Source organism: Lissotriton vulgaris, chromosome 2_2 (assembly GCF_964263255.1).
Source record: "Lissotriton vulgaris chromosome 2_2, aLisVul1.2, whole genome shotgun sequence".
NCBI lineage: Eukaryota > Metazoa > Chordata > Amphibia > Caudata > Salamandridae > Lissotriton > Lissotriton vulgaris.
Genome location: NC_141688.1, coordinates 104,524,989 through 104,549,397, shown reverse-complemented (window position 1 = coordinate 104,549,397; position 24,409 = coordinate 104,524,989). Strand labels below are relative to the sequence as shown.

Genomic DNA, 24,409 nt, shown 5'->3' with positions numbered 1-24,409 from the left:
CAGCATCGGTTCCACCACTGAAGAGGGAGAATGGAGAACCTTGGTCAAAATGTTCGACTTAAACTCCGCAGTAGGCAGATTCAAATTCAAAAGTTCAGCTGCCTTTCTAATAACCATGTGATATTGTCATATGGTTACTACGTTTCTATATATTGTGTTAAGTTAGCATAAGCTTATTAAATGTTTGAACACAATATTTTCTTTCAGCTTGAGTTTGCACACGACACCTAATTGTTATTGTAGCTTTCAACCTAGACGAAAGATGTGATTTATTTGAGAATAATATGTTATTGCTCTAGTATCAGTCGTGCTTGGTACACTTGGTACAACTGTCTGCACACCGAGAACTGCACACTCTAAGAATAACCTAACACAAGGTTGCTGAAGGCCTGATCCTCGCAACACGTTAGACATAACACAAATAATGTTGCTGCCAACATTGGGATCTACGTGGGTTTAAGATCGAGTTACAGGGAATGAATCAACACACTTGATGCTTTGCATGCAGAGAGCTGGTAGCTGTTGATGTGATCTACTCCTACTGAGAATTAGAGGTATGGGCCCGCCCTGCTAGAACCCAAACGAGACCTTCTTAGATATAATATAATATACTGAATAGGGTGCGCGAAATATAGGTGATACAGAATTCTATAGATTTTTGCATCATAACATGCTATCACCTTTTGCTTATTATGGATTAGTGACTATGCTGCTAACTCTGATTTTTATAATATGTATGTTGGTATTATACAAGATACTGCGTTTGAGAACTTTGCATTGAAAAATAAACATTTCAAACTTGCACGTGTGTTCTTTGCCTCCCAGTTTCGGTTTGTAATGATTATATAACGAAAGAGTGTTCATGTGTTCCACGATACCTGAGGTACCCTAAGTTCATGTTCTGGATTGTCTAAGTCATTGGGAAGTAATTACTACCGATGAGACACTGTAGCTAGCTTGGTAAGGGGATTTCTGAAACAAAGGTGAGTTTTGAGTCACCCTAACTCACCCAGGTTCTAGATCTCTGTGCACAGTTCTGTGGGAGAACGGAAACCCTGCTACATGGCGCCCATACGTTGATTGGCCTTATATCATGACACTCGAGTAGTATATCATTCAAACCTTAACCCCTTCATTCCCGTTTCCGGAAAAACGGCAGTGTCGGAAAAACCTACCTATTTTTGAAATAAGTCTTTTTCAAGCTTGAATCTATCTAAAACGGTTTCGTTGAATTACTACCCAGTTGTGCTACAGAGTAATCTTTGTTTTCTTCACTTTCCTGTGCTAACATGGCACAAGTCGTGGACATCCCGCCGCATAGTCGCATTGCGGTGCGTGACCATTTGCGGGCTTATAATGTCCCTATGGAAGGCTTGGCTGTTGTTCTAGTGGTGAGTGCGGAACATGCTTACCCGTACGAACTGTTTTATTCGTGGGTGACATTTCCGGCGGTGAACGCTAATTCTGGTGTTTTCCACAACTACACTGCTACGGCTGTACCTGCTGCGTATGCTCCGTACAGAGCACTAGAGGTTCCTATAGACGCTTGGCAGCATGGAGTTTGGTTTGGTGGCGCCCTACCACACGCTTTAACCGCTTCGAGGTTGGGTCCTTTGTCCATACCGGGCACACCTTGGCCCGCTTTGGCTGGATTCACTCCTCACCCTAATCGCGCCACTTGTGGCATAGCTGATCTGCGGCAACTTCATGAAGTTGCAGTGGAAGTGATTAAAGCGCTTGTTCATTACACTAGCCGTAATGTTCAGGACGTAGCCCCTAGGGGCGCACAGCTTCGTGCAGAACAGGCTGGTTTGAAAATCAATCCTGTCATGGTGAATTCCGTGATGGGCAAAAAGCCGCAGGACAAGGATGATTTTCCGTTCTGGCTTGCAGAGAAATTCGGCCAGCTGGAAGCTGTGTTTCCTAATACGAATCCCGGTGATAAGCACCGGATTCTTACACTAAGTTTACCGAAAGATTTGGCACCTGAGCTTGTTGACTGTGAGACCTGGGGTAAGACTTTTGCAGCGGTCTATTCGAGGTGCTACGGCACCCCGTCTGTGACCAATCTGGGTGCGGTCCTTAAACGTGTTCAGGATGAACACGGACCGGAGTCAGCGGTCGAATTGGGTATGCGCCTGTGTGGCTCCTTTGATGTAGTTTGCGATCTAATCCTTGCAAATGTCAAGGGAGATGCAGTGAACTTTCAGGTTGCTAACGCTTTAGCGTTAATTCCCGAGGCCGAGAGACCCCGTCAGTTGGCAAGGATCATTGTGGCTGCTTATAAAACGGTTGGCCGCAATGCGAAGGGGCTTAAGGCTTTTCCTGATAAGGAGAAAAAGCAGCCCCAGGGTCAGACATCGGAAACTAGTGGTCAACAAAAGTCCAAGAAACAAAATTGGCCTAAAAAGCAGAATCAGGGTAAGCAACAACAACAACAAACACAGGTTTCTGCTCCTGCGTCTCCGTTGCCTGCTCAGTCGGATCGTGTTTATGATTTGCGCGACCGCGCGATGATTAAATCGCCTGAGAGGTTTCAGGCTTCTGACCAACGCTCTCCTCGTTCCTTTCAGGACTCATCGGCTACGTCAACCGGTGGTGGAGGGGGCGGCAGGGGTCGGGGTGGCCAGCAAGGACGTGGTCAGCCCCGCCCGCGTAACGGTGGAGAACAGCAGGAAGGCGCTACGCCCAAGAGACCACAGTTTGCCACGAAGAAAGTCGCCGCGCTGACAGCGCATCGATATGCCCCAGATAGTGAGAACGCGGCTTCGGAATCTGACGTGGGCTCTGACCTTGCTGGACAGCGCGGCGGAGATTACCATAGTGAGAGAGGCCCTCCGTTCACTGTTGAAGGTGACAGGGACTGACACTTATGTTGTGATCGAAACTGCTGATACGCATGTTGCTCCCACTGAACGTCTTTTTGAAATTGTCCTGTTAATTGAAGGTGACATGCAGCGAACAGTAAAAGGGGTATTTTGGGAAAATCTTTCGTCTACGTATGACATTTTGCCTTCGGAGGCTGACTGGCCCCCACCTTTTGTTCTCGCAGCTCCGCGAGGGGAGGAGGTGATCCTCCCCAGTTTCGCGCACACTGTATCGAGAGTGGAAGCGCTGCATTTTGCAGAAGAGTGGGCTCTGGCGCTTGCGCCGGCTGTGTACCGCAATCAATGTGGCTGGGATAAATTGTCTCCAAGCCATGAGATTCCGTTACGGTCTCAGCCGCAGCCTCAACCTCAATATCCCATACGGCGTGAAGCCAAAGCTTCAGTCGCAGCTATCCTTGAACAATTGGAATATCAAGGTGTAATTGAAACGTGTGTGTCACCGATGAATAACCCGCTTTTTACTGTGAACAAGCCGGACGGCTCATATCGTTTGGTTTTGGATTATAGGCATTTAAACTCGCATTGCCGTAACTGCGCAGTATAGAATACTCACGGCTCTGCCCTAGTGAATAGTCTTGAGCGTAAACGGTTCAAAACCACGCTCGACATTTCCAATGGTTTTTATGCACATAGATTAGACGGTCTAAGTTCCCAATGGACCAGTTTTACATGCGGCGGTGTGCAAAAAATGTTTCGGCGTCTCCCAATGGGCTATAAGAACAGTCCAGGAGTATTCTCCGCCCGCATTGTCTCTCTTCTGGAGGGCATCGACCCGGTTGCTTGTTCGTATGTGGATGACATTTATCTCACAGACGACGATCTTTGGGAGCATCTGTGTCGAGTAAATAGCATTATATGTAACTTTGCTGACATTGGTTACAAGTTTAACTTTGCAAAGTCGCACATTGCAGAGTACACAGTGTTGTTTCTCGGTTACGAGCTTAACAACGAGGGAAAAGGGTTAGCCCCTCACTTCCTGGAGAAATGCGCACAGTTGCGCTCTCCGACAACACTGAAAAAATTACAGTCTTTGCTGGGATTTTTGAATTTCAGTAGAACTTACATTCCGGAGTATGCCCAGCGCATCAAGCCTTTGTATGCTTTGATACAACCATCTTTCTCAAAATCATGCTGGCTGCCTGAGCATTCAGCTATTCTGCAGTCTTTGCAGGCTGATTTGCTCGCTTCTGAATACTTACAGACTCGTGATAACCAAACCAACCTGGTGATAAGAATTATCCCTGGGGCGGTGGGTTTCACGTACCTGACTTTTAATGAAGGGGATACAGTACCTATCGCTTACAAGTCACACTTGTACACTTCGGCTGAATTGCGTTTTTCCACTGTGGAGAAGGTTTTAACGGCTGTGCAGATGGCAATTCTTAAGGAACGTGCCCTGTCACAAGGAAAGCGCATGTTGGTTGTTACCCCGTGTCCTGCCTTAGAGGCGGTTACGAAAGCCAGTGTACCTAATTCCAAAGCTTTGCACCCTCGGTGGATTCAATGGGCTGCATCCTTGACGTCACAAGATGTCACGTTTATTTTTGATGCCACTTTACGGTCGCAGGAGTATTTACAGTATGAATTTGTTCATCCTGCTCCTTTAGCAATGCGGCCGTTGGAGGATTTCCATTGCATCATTTACACTGATGGTTCGGCGCAGGTTGCGCATGTCTCTAAACATGCCTACGTTTCCGCTTGCGCCATTGTGGTCGGTGCCATGGTGAACGATGAGTTCAAGTCCAGTGTCGTGCACACGCAGACGCTTGGGGACTGCACCGCACAATTAGCAGAGCTTCGTGCTCTGATGCTTGCATTGGAGTACGCTGATCCTAGTGTGACGACTTTGATCGTAAGTGACTCTTACTACTGTGTCCAGTCTTACAATGAAAACTTGTTCTTTTGGATTCAGAATGAATTTCGTGATTCCAAAGGTAGCACAATAAAACATAAAATGATCTGGGTCCGAGTGGCGGAACTTAAAGAGAAGTTGCCACTCGTGTTTGTGATTCATACTCTCGGTCATCAGCGCGTGGGGGTCCACGCTGTTGGCAATTTGCTTGCTGATGAAGCAGCGAAGTCAGCGGTATCAAAATACTTAGTTGCAGCAGTCACGAGGTCCAAAAGCAAAATAGATGATGACATCTTGGCAGCAGTTGCTGCAACAGAGAAGGGAAGTAAATATCCTGCGGGGTTCCCTTCTAAATACACATACCACTTAAGTCCCGATAAGGTTCCTTATGTGAAAATCCCTGAAGTTGGCGAACGTCTAGTTCCCAACTCGGATCGCAGGGCTACTTTGATTACAGCGGCTCATGAAGGTGTGGTGTCTGCGCATGCGGGCGTCTCAGCCCCTGTAACTCAGCTACAACAAAGGTTCTGGTGGCGGGGACTGTACAAACAGACGCGCGATTTTGTCCTTCAATGTGACATTTGCCAGCAGATTAAGCCTTCAACTGCTGCGCGTCCGCCTCAGACACAGTTGTACATCTCGAATAAACAGCTTGGATGCGTTTATTTAGATCAATGCGGTCCATTTTCTTCTGATACTGCATACAAGTACATCTTAGTAGCAGTTGATTCATGCACACGCTTTGTGTGGGTGTGGCCACATCGGAGCGCTGATTCACGTACTGTCATTAAGGATTTGCGAGTCTTTGTGGGAATTTTTGCCTGTGGTACCTTTCATTCGGATCAGGGTCCGGCTTTCGCCTCTAAGGCGTATAAGGATGCAATGGTTTCGTTGGGGGTCCAAGTCAAATTTTCGAGTCCCTACAGGCCCGAGGGCAATAGTGTAGTTGAACGAATGAACCGCGACTTAAAGCAATCTTTGACAGCTCGAGTTATAGGCACTGGTAGAAACTGGTTAGCCCACCTCATAGGCGTGCAGCGTGCGCTTAATAATCTCCCTAGAAGGTCTCTGGGTGGGCGGACCCCGTACGAAATGCTCTTTGGTATCAAGATGTATGTCCCTGACCTCGATGGGCTAGACTGCAAAGCCCAGGCCACGGCCTTTGACGTAGATGAACATTGCAATGTTTTACAGAATCTACAAAAGACCAGAGACATTTGCCCTCCACATCGGATGATGCGCTGCAGATCCCGGTAGTTGGCTGGCTACCCCAAGTTGGAGAACTGGTTCGAGAGAAGATCTATAACAGGAAAGAGTTTGGTCCCTCATATCGTGCACCGGTTCGAGTTCTTGGAGTGAAGGGCACGAGAACAGTCATATTACCACCACTTCCAGGTCATAAGGAAAACAGATTTATCTCTATTGACAATGTCAAGACACACAGGGTGGCCGATTCTTCATAGCATGACACCGGCTGTGTCCTGTCCTTCCATGGTGAGGCACTCTGTGCTGGCTATTACATCTGGTGCAGAACAGGAGGTGTCCCTCGAGATGCCTGCCATATCCAGTCCTTTATTAAATACTATTCCTGTAACTAACATTGATGAGTTGAACTACACCTATCCTGCTGATTTATCGATGCCTGATTTGCAGACTCGTTTGGCCGACCAGTCCAGATTCTCTTTTGACTCTGTTTCGGAACCTTCAAAGAAACCCTCAACTATTGCAAAATATGCCACGTTGTTTAAAAAACATTTTTTAATTCCCCCTTGGACATACATTTGGTTGATCCTATTTTCATTTTACCTTTTTATGTCAATTGGTTTTGTGTTTTATTTTTTCCGCCTGATCGATGGTCACTACGTTAAAGAAAGGACAGGAATTCGGTACCTTAATGGAACATTGGCCCCTCTTTCCTCTTCACATTCAGCACACAGACTGAAACGAAACTTAAATACAGTTAACATTACTGCTTGGCCTGTCCTTGATGGGATTGTGTGGGATGCGGTTAGGTTTCACATACATGGGCCCACTGAAGTGATTAATGTTCCAAATGTGCTTAGAGTAAACATGGGAGATGTGATTAAACAAAATATACGTTCTGATGATTGGGATATTCAGGCCGTAGAAGCATTATTCTCTGATTTGAAGTATTATGCTGCCTTCGATGCTGAGGATCTGTATTTAGATTCTATTCATTATGGTGATTTGTTTTGTTTTCAACACTATGGTAATCATTTTTTGCATAAGACAAATTCAAGGAGGGTTGCTGTAAATTATACACAATGGGAACATTGCCCTGCTCGATTAGGAGGCAGCTCCAATACATTTCTGAAAAAATACACTTATTTCACAGACTTTAATCAATCGAATCCTGAGTCATTTTATTTTAAAATGGCACAAAAGTCCATGTCCAAAGTTAGACTTACCGATACAAAATTGCTGTATTCGAAGTCCTTTCTAGACAGGTTGGCTGTAGATGGCTATGAGTTTTGGAAAGGAACAATTGACCTTAAATCGGTTTGGGGTACCAAGGATTGGCAGGTACAAGGCCCTGAGGCTTTGCACCGTGCATGTCTCATCCCGAATCACAAGTTGTTTTTAAATTCATCCATTTTCCAAACAACATGCTTTGGATTGGCTACTTCTAAAAAATTAAATACACCGACCATCCCAGATTTAGAGGAATATTCAGGTTGGGGTAACTTTACTGAATTGTCCATTCATGAGTTGCAAAGCTCTATTGCACAATTCATCCTTTAACGTTTCCAGTTTGGATTCCAAAGGTTGGCTGATGTGGCATAGGAGTGCTGATTCTTGCTAACGTCGTTTTCTGGGTTTGGCTGAAGGGTTCACAGAAGTCAGACCCGATCCCCGTTTTGATGAAGATTATACTGTCACAACTTGTTCTGTGGGGAAGCTGTGTCAGAATTGGTTGCAACATTCCACATTAGCTGCAGTTAAACTACATCTGTCTCAATTAAATGATAATGTGGATTTGAACGATTTTATAAAAGGTCCAGCTAAAGGTAGATCTAAACGGTGGCTTTATGCGATTTACAATGAAATTTGGAAAGTTTCCCAGATTGAGGCTGCTAAGCGCCTGAGAGCTATTGATCAAGCAAATTTAGAAAAAGTGCTTGCAGTTGTCCATAACAGTATTAACACACTTTCTTCCCGAATTTACACGTTGAACAATATTGTGTCTTCTGTTGTTGACATTGTACATGATGAAGTGTCCGTGTTATATCATGGTCAAAATCAATTGCGTTCTGTGATGCAGTTTGCTTGGACACTACAGACTCTGAAGTCTGGTCGAGTGCCTTGGAATTATATGAACGTCTCATCACTATTTGCCCCATTTAATTTGACTGAAAAACAACGCATGCTTTCAATGAGAGATGCATCATTTTCTATGTTACACATTGAAACATTAGAATCCTTGCCCTTTTCTGTGGCTGAGGTGACTGCTGCTACATGGCTTATCCATGGTATAATTACCTTGCCTTTTGCTCTGTATAAATTTACAAACTGTATGAAATATATAGCTATAGGGCGATATGAACCATTAGGCAGCACTTTCCTCCATGAGACATGGTCTTTACCATGCACTTACAGATGCCTAAAGGAGGGGAATGAAGTGAATCTGAATGGTGAAGAATGTACACAGTCGCCTGACCGCTCACTAATGTGCAGACACATCCAGTTGCATGGTTCTTGTAATCAGGACAAGCCTAATTTGGCCTGTGTTTTGAAGGGGACACCGGTTCCTGCAATAGTTCCCACGTTCACTTTGTTGTCCAACGGTAGTTATTTACTTTTGAATAACGAACTGTGTTGTGGGTTACAGGTCGGTATCGCTTATGTGGTAACCGTTTCAGAGAGGGTGGTTTGTTGCAAGAATGTGTTATATCCACCCACGCATGGGAATTCAGATGTTTCAATTTGGCCACGAATACCAACCTTGAAAGCCGAGTTCAATGGTTTAAGCCGTATAAGAGCCCTATTGTCTCAGAAGCAAGTGGCCCTGAGCTCTGCCCGCGAAACTTATGTCCTTCACATAGCTAACACACGCTCAGAGGTGCAGGCACTTTTAAATACTGATTTTCCGTTTCATTTCTCCGAGCTGGTTCATCAAATCTTCAATGCCTCCTCCACAACAGGCCTGGCACATTTTTTTAAATTGGTTAGCAGTGGTCTCGTGACTACATTTGAAAAAGTATTTGGTATTATCCCTGCGTTCTTTCATTCTATATTCGCAAGCCTGTTTGGCGGATTTCCTGTTTTGCTGGCTTTGGCTGCAGGCGTTCTGGTGATATTTTGCTTTCTAAAACATGGATGCCCATCCTGCGCAAGGAAACGCTCAGCCCCTACTGATGCAGTTTCGCAACCGGATGCTTGATTACTATGGCTCCTTGCCGCTTGCGACTTTAAGCACGGCTTTTGGATTATCGTTCAGATTTTCCTATTTCACATGTGTCCAGCCCGTGTTTCATTGCCTGAGCTGTGATTTCGACGGGGCCATTGATTTGTGCCTCTGCTTACCGACTTCTCCTGACGTCAACTTTGATCAGCTGATGAGCCCCGTAGTTGCTCACGAGTTGGTTTGTTCTGGCGAAAGGGTTATGGCTGTGGCAGCGATGCATGGACTAATGGGTCAGTGGGACATATTCGCAGGGGCGCATGACTTTCTGGCACATAGCGTTCTTGAGAACCCACTGAGTTGTCCTCTGATGTTGCTAGAGGAATCGGTGTTGGAGGAGCACGTATGTTCTTTCCCATTGCTTAATTGGATGGCTGAACTGTTTTCGGATGATGACAGTGATTTCATGTTGGAAGCTGTAGCTACCTATTTTGCATATTCATTCAACCCATGAGTAACTTTGAAGACTTTCACTATTAGGGCACGTGACTTTTTAGTAATTCTGAATGGTGCCTTTTTTAATACGAACATTCGTTTTTCATATGTTCTGGGCCTATGAACTGGGAGTAGGCCTTAAGTCCGACTTTTATATTTTGTGTGGCCACTATAGGCATTCATACATATTTTTGTTATTAAAATCTTATATACATTTACATACATTTAGCTTGGCTCAATATCATTAAACTCTGCTTTCATGTTTTACCTCTCATATGGTATTAGCTTATGTTTTCTCTTTTTTAACCGTCCTCGGATCATTGGGGGGGTGTCATATGGTTACTACGTTTCTATATATTATGTTAAGTTAGCATGAGCTTATTAAATGTTTGAACGCAATATTTTCTTTCAGCTTGAGTTTGCACACGACACCTAATTGTTATTGTAGCTTTCAACCTAGACGAAAGATGTGATTTATTTGAGAATAATATGTTATTGCTCTAGTATCAGTCGTGCTTGGTACACTTGGTACAACTGTCTGCACACCGAGAACTGCACACTCTAAGAATAACCTAACACAAGGTTGCTGAAGGCCTGATCCTCGCAACACGTTAGACATAACACAAATAATGTTGCTGCCAACATTGGGATCTACGCGGGTTTAAGATACAGTTACAGGGAATGAATCAACACACTTGATGCTTCGCATGCAGAGAGCTGGTAGCTGTTGATGTGATCTACTCCTACTGAGAATTAGAGGTATGGGCCCGCCCTGCTAGAACCCAAACGAGACCTTCTTAGATATAATATAATATACTGAATAGGGTGCGCGAAATATAGGTGATACAGAATTCTATAGATTTTTGCATCATAACATGCTATCACCTTTTGCTTATTATGGATTAGTGACTATGCTGCTAACTCTGATTTTTATAATATGTATGTTGGTATTATACAAGATACTGCGTTTGAGAACTTTGCATTGAAAAATAAACATTTCAAACTTGCACGTGTGTTCTTTGCCTCCCAGTTTCGGTTTGTAATGATTATATAACGAAAGAGTGTTCATGTGTTCCACGATACCTGAGGTACCCTAAGTTCATGTTCTGGATTGTCTAAGTCATTGGGAAGTAATTACTACCGATGAGACACTGTAGCTAGCTTGGTAAGGGGATTTCTGAAACAAAGGTGAGTTTTGGGTCACCCTAACTCACCCAGGTTCTAGATCTCTGTGCACAGTTCTGTGGGAGAACGGAAACCCTGCTACAATACGGCGCTACATCCTTTGAAGGGAAGTCAGGAGCTGAGGAAAGCTCCCACTCTGGAGATAGCTCTAAACCTCTAACTTCCTTAAGATCATCAAAGAAGTCATCTGAGTCTTACAGCTCTCCTCCTTCCACCTCCTCTGTTCTACATCTCCGCTCCTCCAAAAGCCTTTGAGCCTCATGCCTAGACCTCATCCTCGGGGTCGACGTCGATGGAGCCACAACAGACTACGACGGAGCCGGTGCCGTACTCTGAACCGGTGGATCAGTTTGGAGCGCACGAGATCGGACCGGAGCCGGTGAAGATGGAACCGGCGTCGATGACTTCAGAGCCGGAAAATGCCAAGCCAGAGCCGACGTAGGCATAAAAGGCATAAATGGCACCAGTGCATATGCCTGAGGGACGCCCAGATTAAAGGCCATCGGACCCATGGGACCAGCCGGTGCTCCAGAGGGGTACATGGCTCTTGAGAAGACACCATATATAGCATTTAAATAATGCGTAGGGTCCTGTCCCGGGCCTGGAAATGTAGAGTATTGACCCACAGGCTGCTCCAGTCGAGGTGCAGAAACTGTGTCAGCTAGACCCTCTGGGCTGATGCTCCGCAGTCGCAGAACCTTCTGGCAATGGAGCCTCTTCCTCCTCTCAAGGTGGAGAACGCGTCGGCGCCGGAGGATTTGATGCCGGAGCCGGAGAAAGCTCCGGAGACTCCAGAGGCGAAGGCTCACCTTCCGGGACCGGATCAACAGGTGAAGGACACATAATCCTTCTGAGGTCTACGACCTGGAGACTTCGACTTCAGGTCCGACTCCCTCTCAGAATGATGTTGAGACCCGTGCTTCCTCTTCTTATGCTTCTTCTTGGATCGAGAAGCATGCCCCGTAGACGACTTCGAGCGGGACCTCTAACGTGACCTCGACCGATTCGATCGGGACTTCGAACTCTTCCTATCTTTCTTGCCTTTCATCTTCGCCACAAGAATCTTCGCCTTTCTTTCTCGTAGCGCCTTAGGGTTAATCTTCTTACAGCATGGACACCCTTGGACATCATGGTCAGAAGAAAGGCACCATACGCAGTCTTCGTGCGGATCCGTTATGGACATCATCTTCCCGCACTCTCCGCACGTCTTGAACCCAGTTTTCTTCGAAGACATCTCGACAGGAAACAAAGAAACAAGAAAGCATTAGAAACAAACAGTAACAGAGTTACCCACAAGCTACTGAGAATCCCTAGAAAAACCGGAACTGATGTCATCAAGCCGATGGAGTCCTATTATGGAGTCAGTGACGTCAGCGGAGCCGCGCGCAATGCCGTGCTTCTGTGACGTCGTCCACGTCAGCGTGAGGAGCTACAAAAGAAGTTCTTAATGTTGCTGACGCAGGGGATATTCACAAGGTGAGGAATCCACTGGCAGATGTATCCATCAGAAAGCTTCCTCTCTTTGTAGAGCAGGGTTAGCCAGACTGTTTGCTTAGTTTGTAAAAACTCAAGACCTGATGTAATCTGTCCTAAACTTTTTTCTACTTCTTTGCCACAGTGGGACACTTATTTCTCCAATTACATGGTGTGACAACTGAGAAAACCTACTGCAGCTTATGCATTTTCTATAGTTTTTCCAAAAGGTTCCATTTTAAATATGTTTGCATGTCTTTTTTTGTTACTGTGTCTCCTCAAAAATAAAATCACGTAATGGTGTCATTGTTTCATTTAATTTGTAAATACTAATAATCACGCCTTCCTCCATGGTTCTTACAAGCATGCTAATGGCTTTAAATTGTTTGATTTGAATGCCTAATAGAATTTTCTATTTGCACAAATTCTGATATAGATGATGTATCAGCAGGTCTGGTTGGAAGCCATGGTTGTAGTGTTAAGACTCTTTGACTCCTGAATCTCTGTTTTTAAAAGTTTGTTCTACATCATTTGGTTGCCCACTCATTTCTGGTAGGTGTGTTTCATCTTGCAGGCATAGCTGTTTGAGACAATATTGGTGTGACCTTCACTGCTTGAATAAGATAACGGTTGCTAGACTTTGGAGTCCATACATCATTCATATTGTGAGCATCATCTTCCTCTTTAATGTTGTCTTCTATTGCTGTGTATAAAATGGAATACAAATTTCATTAATGTTTTTTTTTATCACAAAAGCCTATGTTGAAGTGTTACCCCTTAAATCTATGATGTACTATTTTCTATTTTGTCTTTCCAAGATCATGGTTCTAACCATTTAAGTAATTTAAGTAGAAAACAATAGCAAATAGTGAGTTCTTTCGGACTCCTAAAACATCAAAAAGGTAAATGAACTGCAAATTCCACAATGCAATTTCTGCACCAGAAGTAGTGTTAACGGATTGATGTGTAAATTGAGCTCAAATGAAAATTAATCTGTTTATATAGAATTGCCAGTTCAGTAGTGAGGGTGCTTTCAATAGCCTCATCCATTGCTTTTATTGGTGGCTGGGTAGAAGACCCCCCCTCCCACCCCCCTCCAGTGGCAGCAGGTTCATTGTGCCTACTGTCCAGCTTTTCCCTCGTCCATGAGCAAAGGTCAAACCACCACTTCTGAATTTCAGGATACTGCATGTTACCCCAACAGCATTCATCCTTTCTTACATGCGCCTCAGCTCCATATCCTCTATTTTGGTGGCTTCAGGGACAAGGGGGGATGCTTTAGCAAACAGCTGGTCATTGTTTGCTACACACTCCTCCACCAGTATAGTAATCTCATGATCGAAGAACTTTGGCTTTCAGTTTTTTTTAATAGTCCTTGGCCTGCCCTTTTGCCCTTTTGAGCTGTCATTTTGACATAAAGATATAGATGGGAGTCCAAACAGGTCCATACTGCAAGCTCATGTGCTTCAGAATGACAGTGAAACAATGTATTTCCTCATTGTGTGATATCAGTATGTGCCTGGGCACCGTTCTCAATTTGCAAATGGGTACAAATATTTTTTAGTGAATCAGTATTCCCAAAAAGCAAATCTTAAGAAATCGCTATTAGGAACATATATGTCATAATACATTTCAATTACCAAATTACTTAGGAATTCCAAATGATGATTCGGTAAAACATACAATGGTACATCTGGCCCACAGTCATTTACCATGTGGCTTACATCAAATTGGTGCCTAGCTCTGCCCATCACCAATCACAGTGATGACGAGCTTTTTGGAATCTCTTGGACAGCTGCTGCTTGAAATGTCAAACTACAGCTTTCCAAAAAAGTGCTAGTGTACCAGCTCTTTAATGAACAAAAAAGTTTGTCTGAATGGCAGAGCACTACCACACATCACACATAAGCAGTTCGAATTTATTCAGGTAGTTCGAGGACCTACAGTTGTGAAATGCTCGCTCTCTTAAGGTGCCAGAAACCAGCTAAGTCTCATTGAGGATGCCTATGTGTGTGTGCCCCCAACAGCTTTTACCAAATTCCAACACCAAATACCAGTCACTTGAATTCACTCTAGTCACCAACCTCACCCTCAAGGAATACATTGTCAAAGAACTAAGATGGCTGCCTCTTCTAAAGAAAGCGAAAGCATTTTATCCAAAAAACGACTTCAATTAGATGTGCTATTCAAACCCTGATACCATTACAACCGGATACTAGTTAAAACCCTACTCCATGCCCTCCAAGACTTCACAATGGGCCCTTTTTAGGCATCCTACACGCTGCAGCAAGTCTTACTGAGGGCCGGAAGAAATATGATCATATGACACCTATTCTGATGGATCTCCATCAACTTCCCCTGCCAGCCAGCACCATCTTCTAAACCTGGTGCATCATTTACGAAGTCACAACGACCAGCACCCCTACTTATCTGGCTCACAAGCTTACTATCTCTGGTGGCTATCAACTCACAAGTAGTCAGAACATCATCACACACTAGACTAAGATAGGTAAACAAAAACGCTGCCCATATTTAGGCAGGAGTTAAAGACGTTGCTCTTTAAAGAACACCACATCACAATGCAGTGACAGTACATTTCTGCTCCTAGAACCTAGATCTCTCATCACTTATTGACCGTATGATTGCCTCTGACCCTGTGCAGTGCTCCGCTGTCTTTTGGCTTGATTCGGCACTACAAGAATACCAAATACATACATGCACACAAATACATGTGCACAAACGCACACAGGTAACCCATCATGGTTTTCAAAACGTAGGCCAGTTTCAAGCTAATGATAATATGTGAAAGATAGAACTATTTTGAGTTTGGAGGGTTTTTCTAATAAACAATTTTATTAGGATTTCAATTTGCACTGAAACAAAATTAATTCAACACAGTACATCACAACCTGGCGTTTCCACACTCTGATACGCGTACCAAGTGAGTATGACTTTTCACTATACAGTAAAACAGTAGAAATAGTTGTCAATAAGCATAACATTCTGTTCATACGACAGGAGGATTTTTACACAAGGGTGCCTCAATGCTCCGTACACAGTCCCCGTATATTACTGTGATTTTCAACACTACTGCAGGCTCCAGATTTGTTTTTCCAAGGTTCTAAACTGGTCAAGCCCTGCTTTCCATTTAAAAAGGCTAGATGATCTAACTGCTTTCTATTGTTAAGCTAAGCCCTTTTGATTATTAATAAGCCAAAGCCACATATGCCTGGTTGCGCCTAGTGAAGTCTAAATCATTAAATATGTTAACAATTACCTGCCAGTGGTTAAGAACAACATAAATACTTATGACCATTGAGAAGACCACTGCCTACCAGAAGTTTCTAAGGACACGCAGTTCCATGCCGTTGAAAAGAAAATTCTGATTTTCCACCCAGCATTTTAAACGTGCAGAGGAAAAGCCTTTTCCTGTGTGGTTAAGGCTTCCTAATGCTGCAATAGTAAACTTAATACATGAGTACAGGTTTATTCTTAGCCAGATCTCCAAGAGGACCAGAACACTCCCCACTATCAAACTCTGGTTCGGTCTTTTAGTACCGTCAGCAAAGCCATTACCTTGCGTGTCCCTTTGTTTCAGTGTGCCGGTCCATGCTAGGCCTTACATTCAGAATATTGCTTTTACCTCCATACTGGATTGGTGGGCCTTGGATTTCTATGCAATCAGAGACTATACTCAGGGATGTCTCCAGTGTGCCCTGTTGTCAACTATCTGGGAGTATTTGATTGCCGTGTTGTCAACTATCTGGTGTTATGTGATTAGAGTATTGCCCTACCCGAAGCTACTCAAGGCTGGTCGAGCACCCAAATCAGCCTCTTGGCTGTCCATTAACCTGTGGGTCGGTGATATGACGATTATTATAAAGCTTAAAGTTGTTTTCAATTACTTCAAGTTATTAATATCACATTCAAATTTTAGGAAGAGTTTACTGAAAGACAGGGAAAATATGGAAAAAAGATTAAAGTGAAGACTGTTAGTGTGGGTCTGTATCTTACCTTAAATTTGGTCATGGTGCTAAAATGATTGTTCCTGAAGAATACACATAGCTCTCCCTCTCCAACGGATGAAGTCAGTTCACAGAGCCCGTGATAAGTAAGCTGAGTTGCTGTTGTGTTAAGAAACTGTTCAGCCACCAACCCTACAAAAAATACCACATTCATTTCAACTGTTTTATACTTTACGTTGTATATCGAATGCTAAAGAATGCCCAACCAATTTCAACATGCAACACTTCAACATAGTGACAAAATCTAGTGTCTGAAAGGATTGCTTCGGGCACAGTACAACATGAAAATAAAGGCGAATTGGAGCCTGAACATTAACATTAATTGCTGCCACTATAAACAATGATTGAATTACCATCTGCCTGCAAAAAATGTGCCCTACGAATGTAGTGGCTATACATCACTCATGTCTAGACTATGCAAATGCTCCTCCTCCCTAAAATGATGAAGGAGGAAAAATTAAGACAAACAAATAACCTGATTAATGTGAAACTCAGCAGTAATCTCGGGTACAAATGAACGTTTCATCCTTAATGGCACGTTGTTCCTAGTAAAGTATTTAGAAGGGGGAGAAGAGGACAGTGGCGCTAAAGAGTCAGGCTACAAGATCGCAACCATTGTGTGAGGCTCTGCTGGCCAGGTGCATTATCCATTCATTTCTATGCGTTTGGGCTGTCATCTGACACCCACGTGGCGGGGCATGCCTATTAGAAAGACCGTGCACCCAGTGAGCTGATTTGGGCGCGGAGGAGCCAGCATTCAGTGGCGTAGCTAGAGCTTCTGGCGCCCAGGGCTATCCCTCAGATTGCCTCCCATGGCCAGTAGCGGGGAAGGGGGTTTCTGGGAGAAAAGGATGGCGAGCAGCGCGGGTGGATTGGCAGGGTTAAAGTTACGAAGCCACTCTCTACTCCCGTGCAGGAGAAAGCAAAGGTCGGAACAAACAGAGGTGCTGCATGCTCAACACTAACCTCTCACAGCTCCCAGATAACACCCGCTGCCAAGGCAGACGTACTCAACTGAGTAGCAACCCTTTTGATCGAGTGGCCTGGAACCTCACAATTTAATGTAAATGCAATGGAGGGAGGCAAAAGCACACAGCTTGTTATTTCTTCACAGGTACCTAAGAGAGGCATGCTTTTGACATTGTTAGATCCCTTTATGTAAGTGCATGTACTGTAAAAATGTCAGATGTTTTGGTCTGTCCCAGTATTCACACACAATTTAAATAGCACTATTTTATTTCTTTTATAGCGGTACGCATCCCAATGCAGGGTGTCAGACCGATTTACATAACATACAGATGGACAATAAATCATGCAAGTGTGTAAATCAGTGTACAAGATGTGTTGCATGAGTCAGTGGACGTTAAAAGGTGTAGCAGTCACATATCCTACATAGCTCACTGTGCTTTATTAAAAGGCGTACTATTTATGAACTTCAAGTAATGAAAGGATCTGTGTTCAAAGCAGTAACTAACTTACCTAGCTACATTAAAAAAAAAAAAAAAATTCTGTCACCTGCATATACTACTTTGTGTCAGATCTGGGACTACACAAAACATAAATCTCTCCAAGAAACACTTAAACCTCCTGGACTATCTCACCGATTATTATTCCCTGATATTTACTGGGCACCTCCGCAGCAGACATCTTAACCCCATAATAATATTAAAAAACGCCAACTTTGTAACCAATTAAGCATAAAAGATCTACCAACATGCTGCTCCATGTTGCCAATTTTTTTGTGTCAGGGTTTTAAAAAATGTGTAAAATTAGTTGAGGCCCAGATTTTACATCGGGATTGTGCCACTTTTTTAGCACAACCCCAAAGCAAAGTCTAATTTGTTAAATCTCATAACGTGCTTAAATGCACTCATGATATATGATGTCACTTACTGTGATCCCATGTGTGATGTCCTGCATTGTGACATCACAGGCTGTAATGCCACACACCATGATGTCACTTGCATACTGACTAACTAAGTCAGTGCCCTGCCCTCCCCCAACGTGCTGGAGCTGTGAGAATTAAATGCACACTAAACAAACTTTCAAGAGAAATACAACTGGAAGTTTATTTGAGGTGTGCTCACTTTATTGAAATATGCATCCTGCAAACGAATTTCACATCCTGAACATTTAGCTCTGTGCCTGTGGTATGTTATATTGACTTTCCTTGGAAATGGAGAGGGTATTGTCATTATACCTACATGTTTCCATGCACAAATATACTGCACGGGACAATCATATCTCTGGAATATAGGAGTGAAAAAGTCTAAGGGGAACTGTAACGGAATTGCCTGTGCCTTTTAACAGCGAGTGCGTGTGGCCTTCACGTGCAGCGCCTCCAAGGAGCTGTAGACTTTCACACAGAGCGCCAAGAAGCAGGTGTGAGCTCATGCACTGCTTCGGAGGTGCTTTGAGTTTCACATACACTGCGTGGGAGGTGCTAGGAGTTGGGAGCTTCTAACACGGTGCCGTGAATTTCTCATGCTATCAGGCCAGGCAGGAGACCCAGCTATACTTGAGACTGGTATCATGTGTGTCACTGTTCATGTCGTGCACACATTTTCACAGACCTCGGGCTGGCCTCCAGACGACCCCCTACGCTCATAACCACTATAGACCGAGAGATGTGGGCCTACTGGGCAGACCTACAGCCACTGCCACACCCTAAAGACCCCAATTGCACACAGGGCTTCCACACGTATGGCACAGCATCACTAGAACAACCGAGGCATCACCTGGAGTAGGGCGCTATACACAGCACACGCTTTTACATTTGTAGTGGGATTCTTGGTGCACCGTGTGTCCCCCGAGCACTCCACGTTCTTTCATGTTCATGGGCGGATATACCACTTATGACAAACGTGCCTGCGGAAACCGATGATAATGTCAGATACTCCTAATATAATGTTGCGCGTCTGCTTAGTACGACATCTCAAATCCATCTTTAGTTTGACATTTAAAAATAGATTTAGTTTAACCTCATTTCATATTTTCATCACCCACTATGCTGTGCACATATATTTGTACCCCTCGAGGAAACCATGGGAATATCTCACCGTCTTTAGCGAAAGGCCTGCATTTCCAGCCTGTTTGTGGCCGAGAGATTCACGAATGAGCAGAATCCGCCCCAATCTATGAAATATTTCTCAAAATAAGAGGACCTACAATATTTCTAAATGTCTAAGAGAGGAAGAAGTAAAATTCGCTGAGCAGACAAGAGCGAAAATCCTCTGAATGTTTCCTCGGTAAATCCCAAAATTAATAGCAACGTGCATCAAGGTGCTTTCACTCTATTTATTGCTAACAACCAGAGACGTTTCAAGGCAAAACGTTTTCTGTTTCTGCATCACCCTGTTTCTGAACAGATGATTGACTACTTTTTGACATCATAACGGGTGATAAAATGTATAGTTTTTCCAAACATGGCCCCTCAAAATGTGTCCTGCCTGGGGCCCCGGCCCTCACAATTGTTAAGATGTCTGTGCCAACAACGTTTAATTAAAAAGCAAGGTAATTGAAATATGACCTCTCACGCGTCTCTTCTGTCCTGATTAAAGCGGTTAGCTATTATCTGTGACCTTTGGCCTATGTGACATTAGCGGAAGCGAAAGAATGCAGCATAGTAGGTGCTCGGAAAGAAGGGATGGTGTGCCTGAAAGTGCGTAACTGCTGGAGCGCGGGGGCATGCTAAAAATAATGCCCAGGGCAGTCATTGGTAGTGCTTTCTCGAGCTACAAGATTGACGGCCCTGGGACCCACACGAGGCCGCCGCACGTGAGGGTGGCCGGGTGTACTGCCGTCACTGTACTGTTCCCCCTAGTAAATCCAGTGTGGGCCACGGGTGGCGGGCCACCAGTGCTGCGTAGCCGCAGCCAGACGCCCTCAAAATGGTGCCGCCTGGGGCAGACCGCCCCCCCCCTTTTCTCCCCTCCCCTAGCTGTGCCACTGCCAGCATTTACAGAGTAGCGGTGGCCGGAGACGCAGGCCGAATGGGGCCCGGGAGGCCAGTGGCGCTGATCCAGAGGGTCGCGGGGAATTTAGGCCTCCTGACTACTGCAGCCAATCCAGAGGTGCCAAAGAGATGTGCAGCTGGCTGCCTTTGCCAGCGGCTGAAACACACTTGCACAGCTGAGTGGTCGTGGCCTGCCTGCAGCCATGGAGATAGAGGCTTCTTGAATGGGAGCTGCTCCCATAGGCAAGGCTGTGATTCAGACTGGCTGGAGGTAGGGGTGTCTGCCTGCTGCACTGCCCATCTACTAACGCTACAGTTACCAATCAGCTGGTTTGCACGAGCAATTGTCTTAAACATGAAGACTGACTGTCCTATCCGGAGCAGCAAGCTTCCGATTCCGACAATGTGGCGACAGCGAACAATGAACGCTTACTTCAAATGGAGAAAATACTCACAGTCATCAAAGCCTAGAAGAAAGACCTGGAGGCGGGCTCCAGGAGCAACAACATTATAGTCTTTAGGCTTCCTGAATCCACAGCCATGCCCAGAGTTGTAGACTACATGGAGACCCTTTTCCGAGATTTGTTGGAAGGCCAACGGACCACCCTGTTCTTTATAGAGCTTGTGCACCAATCTCTGGGGCCACGGCCCACCCTATCATTGCTCAACATCATCATTACAGGGATCGAGATACAATCCTGCACCTTCCATGCAAAAAGGGGGTGCTTCACTATCAAGGTAACAAACTATCCATCTATCATGACTTCACTCTGGCTGTCTATACCACCTGCAGGTAGTTAATGCCTGCCAGGAGCCTGCTGATGAAGACGGGCCCAACATATGCCCTCCTCTACACAGTTGAGCTCTAAAACCTTCTTAATGACATGGCCAACTCCTTCACGGACCCCAAACTGACCATAATATTCTGCCACAAATCGGCAACCTCAAGATCTAGGCCAAGAATGATATGACCTGTCACCTCAGCAACAACGATTGAAATGAAATTGACTTTGCCCAGCTATTTATCCACCCACACCAGGCCACCCCTGCCTCTTATTGGACGGGGAGACTGCCTGCCTCACTGTGTTGCCCACAAGATGGATCCCACTTGAATTTGCTTTAAATTTGATGTTTTGGGAGGTAGGAACGCTCTTCAAAGGCATGGGGTTGCTGAAGTGGGGCTGGAGGGGATCTACTTAGACACTTGTTTCAGAGCAGTTCCCATGACTGTCTGTTGGAACTGGCACTTTCTGGTTGGCTGAGGCGGTGCCCTAGCCGGACAGAACCTACCACTCCAGTCAGGGGTGGGTGATTACACTCACTGTATAACCTGCACTCATCCTTGGGTAGCTTTGCACTGAGAAGTCAGACTTATTACAGAGGCAATGCGTAAAGCATTGGCACAGCACTCTTACACAATAAATACACTGAACTTCACAAAAGAGATTTCACATGTGGTATATGTAAATAAAGTTTGTATTCAACACAAACATTATTAACACAACTTGAACATCATGAATATCTGGGTGTACCTCACGTTTGGAAATATTACTTGCAGTACTATGCCTAACCGAATTAAAATGACATCAGTAGTATGCACACTTAGGAAGTATCCTGCTTTACCTCCCAGCACCCTTCTGTGGTGCAAAATATTGTCAGAACTAAGCCCACACTGGCAATTATTACAATTCAATACCACACAGTTATAGGGTGCACTTCAGATCACAACGAGAACTGAAATGTGTACAAACAGATAATTACAACACTTTTAAAAAGCATGTTGGCAAGACCGCATGGGTAAAAACTACTATTAACCCCTTCGATGCTCATTACGGAACGGTTCCGTCATGAGTGTCGGTTGGCTTGTGCTCATGATGGAACCATTCCGTCATGAGCCCGTTGGCTCATTAGAACCTTAAGCACAGTGCGAAAATTCGCGCCGCGCTGAAGGTGTTAACCTAGTATTCATTTTGGCAAGGAATCAACATGTAAAGCAACGCCACCGTGCCGTGTCATTCATAACAGGGAGTCCGCATACAGTTACTCCCACACATTCACTTACCACCGATCAGTGGTGCAACGAATATCAGGCAGGTCCGTATGGACTACACTCGCACACACAAAGCACTGTAATGCAGTGCAACTGATATCCCGAAGGTCAGTTGATAATACACATGCAGACCTCTTGGCCCAAGACGTCCTCCACCTTCCAGCTAACCCAGACTATCCTAAGTCCGCGAACTGGAGTTAAAAAACCGTTTCCCAGATATTACGTCAATTGAGGCCGGAGTCACACTCAGTCAGGGTCACAAGGAAGAAGGCGAGGGTAGGTAGCACGGTTAATTAGGCGGCAGTCTGCAAATGAGGGCTAGGCCACCACTCGGGAAGGCCACCCACAGTATGCATAGCAGAAGTGGGCTGAGGGCAACAGTTGTTCAGTCAAAGGTTTCCACAATTGGCCTTCAGCACCAGCCCAGTTCAGCAAAGCACAAGGGGGTCGAACAGTCTCTTGATCATCTTCCGATGGCTCTCGGAAGCGTCCTTAGCCCAGTCAATTACACTCACCAGCTAGGCCTGATCAAGGCAATACTACCAGACAACACTAAGTTGTCTAGACAGGGTTCGGAGAGGGCAGATGATAAGCCGCACTGCGGGCACAAAAGGAACAATCGATGAATGGGGGGATAGCAGGGGAGCTTCTTACAAAAAGGAGGCAACCTATCAGACACACGTCGATGAAAGTAGCACCCAGGCAATCCGGACACAACAGACTCTAATCCGCTTCTTGCTGGAAATGAGGCATAAAGTCTGTTGCGTGTTGTTCAAAGTCGCACCAGACAGTTACAGTCACACACAACGAAGAGTTGCAAATTCCATACCTCCCTGGAAATGAGGCACAACGCCAGGTGCACATTGATATGGGCTACACCAGACAATTCCAGTTGCACACACAAAGACGCAAGTTTAGCAGTGCTGCACGAGGTAGAATGAGGCACTGCTATGGGTACGTCCTTCCTCTGAGGGTCTCAACCTGTGAATCGGACCCCACACACAATGAGAGTGTCGCATACAAGAGATGCAGTACGATTGACGAAGAGGCCCAGTCTAGATCCCGCAAATGGTGATTCCGCTCACCACCATCATGACACTATTGTGTGTTGAGGCCACTTATGAGTGTTCGGGCCCCAGTGATGCAAGTGTCAGAATCCTTAGATGCAGGCAATAGTTTTGGGGCTCAACACAAGGCAATTTGGTCTTCAGGCACACTACTTAGTTCAATGCTCATGCTGCGCTACTAGTTGGGATCCAGCAGAAGGTGTGGGCACTTAATAGGGCACCGCTCTCTAGGAGTTGCACGTAGACAGTGTGTGTCCTTCGCGGGAGGTCTTTGATGTCACTGAGACCTCCACAAGAGGGGCAAGCCAGCAAGCCCTTGGAGAGCAGATTTCAGGGTGCCACACTGCAGCAGGTAAGCACAGAAAGGGTGCATGGTCCCTTTCAATGACAATAATCTTTCTTGAACACAATAGAATCCTCTGGCAGTGTGCACAACACAGTTCCAGGATTTCTGGTCCCAATTTCCCACTAGTGTATTCCTGCCGAAGTATGGCACCAGTACTTCTACTGTAGTGAGTCTTTGAAAGTAGGGAGTGGTTCATAGGGCACCCTTTGAATCCCACGTCTCCCCTAAATTTCAGTTCTGTCTGCCATGAGGCTGTACAATGCATATCTTAATCTTTAGTGGGGGCCATGATCTGGCTTCCCAGAGGCCAAATGTCAAAAACTCTCCCTCCAATCTATCCATCCGGGCCCTCAAATGGTAGAGGTCTATTGTTCCACCTGTGTGCCCAATTTTTATGGCTCTCACTTGGGAATGCACTCAGAATGAGTTATGATACTGTAATAATGTTTTGTGGTCTTGTCATCTTGAATTTGGACTGGCCACTGTGATTTACGAGATCAATGATGTTATGTAGCATCCATGCATATAATAAAACTGCTATTTCAATGGACAAGGGAACCCAATAGGCAATTGGTCAGGGACCTTGGGTGCGCATATATTTTCTAAAGACAGGGGTCCCTAGACAGTTAAGAGATATTCAAGGTGATAAATATAGGCTAAATAGACTCTATATTCTTTGTCCAGACTGACAGAATTTAATATTCAATAAG

At 44.9% G+C, this 24,409-nt stretch overlaps 1 protein-coding gene across 1 annotated transcript in view; it reads right to left on the bottom strand.

The window, feature by feature from the left end:
* Positions 1-24,409, bottom strand: part of MINDY2 (MINDY lysine 48 deubiquitinase 2) — a 562,341-nt gene that overhangs the window by 183,508 nt on the left and 354,424 nt on the right. The window contains exon 6 of the mRNA XM_086959375.1: positions 16,271-16,413. Coding sequence (XP_086815501.1) covers positions 16,271-16,413 — 143 coding nt within the window. The remainder of the gene's footprint in view (positions 1-16,270; positions 16,414-24,409) is intronic.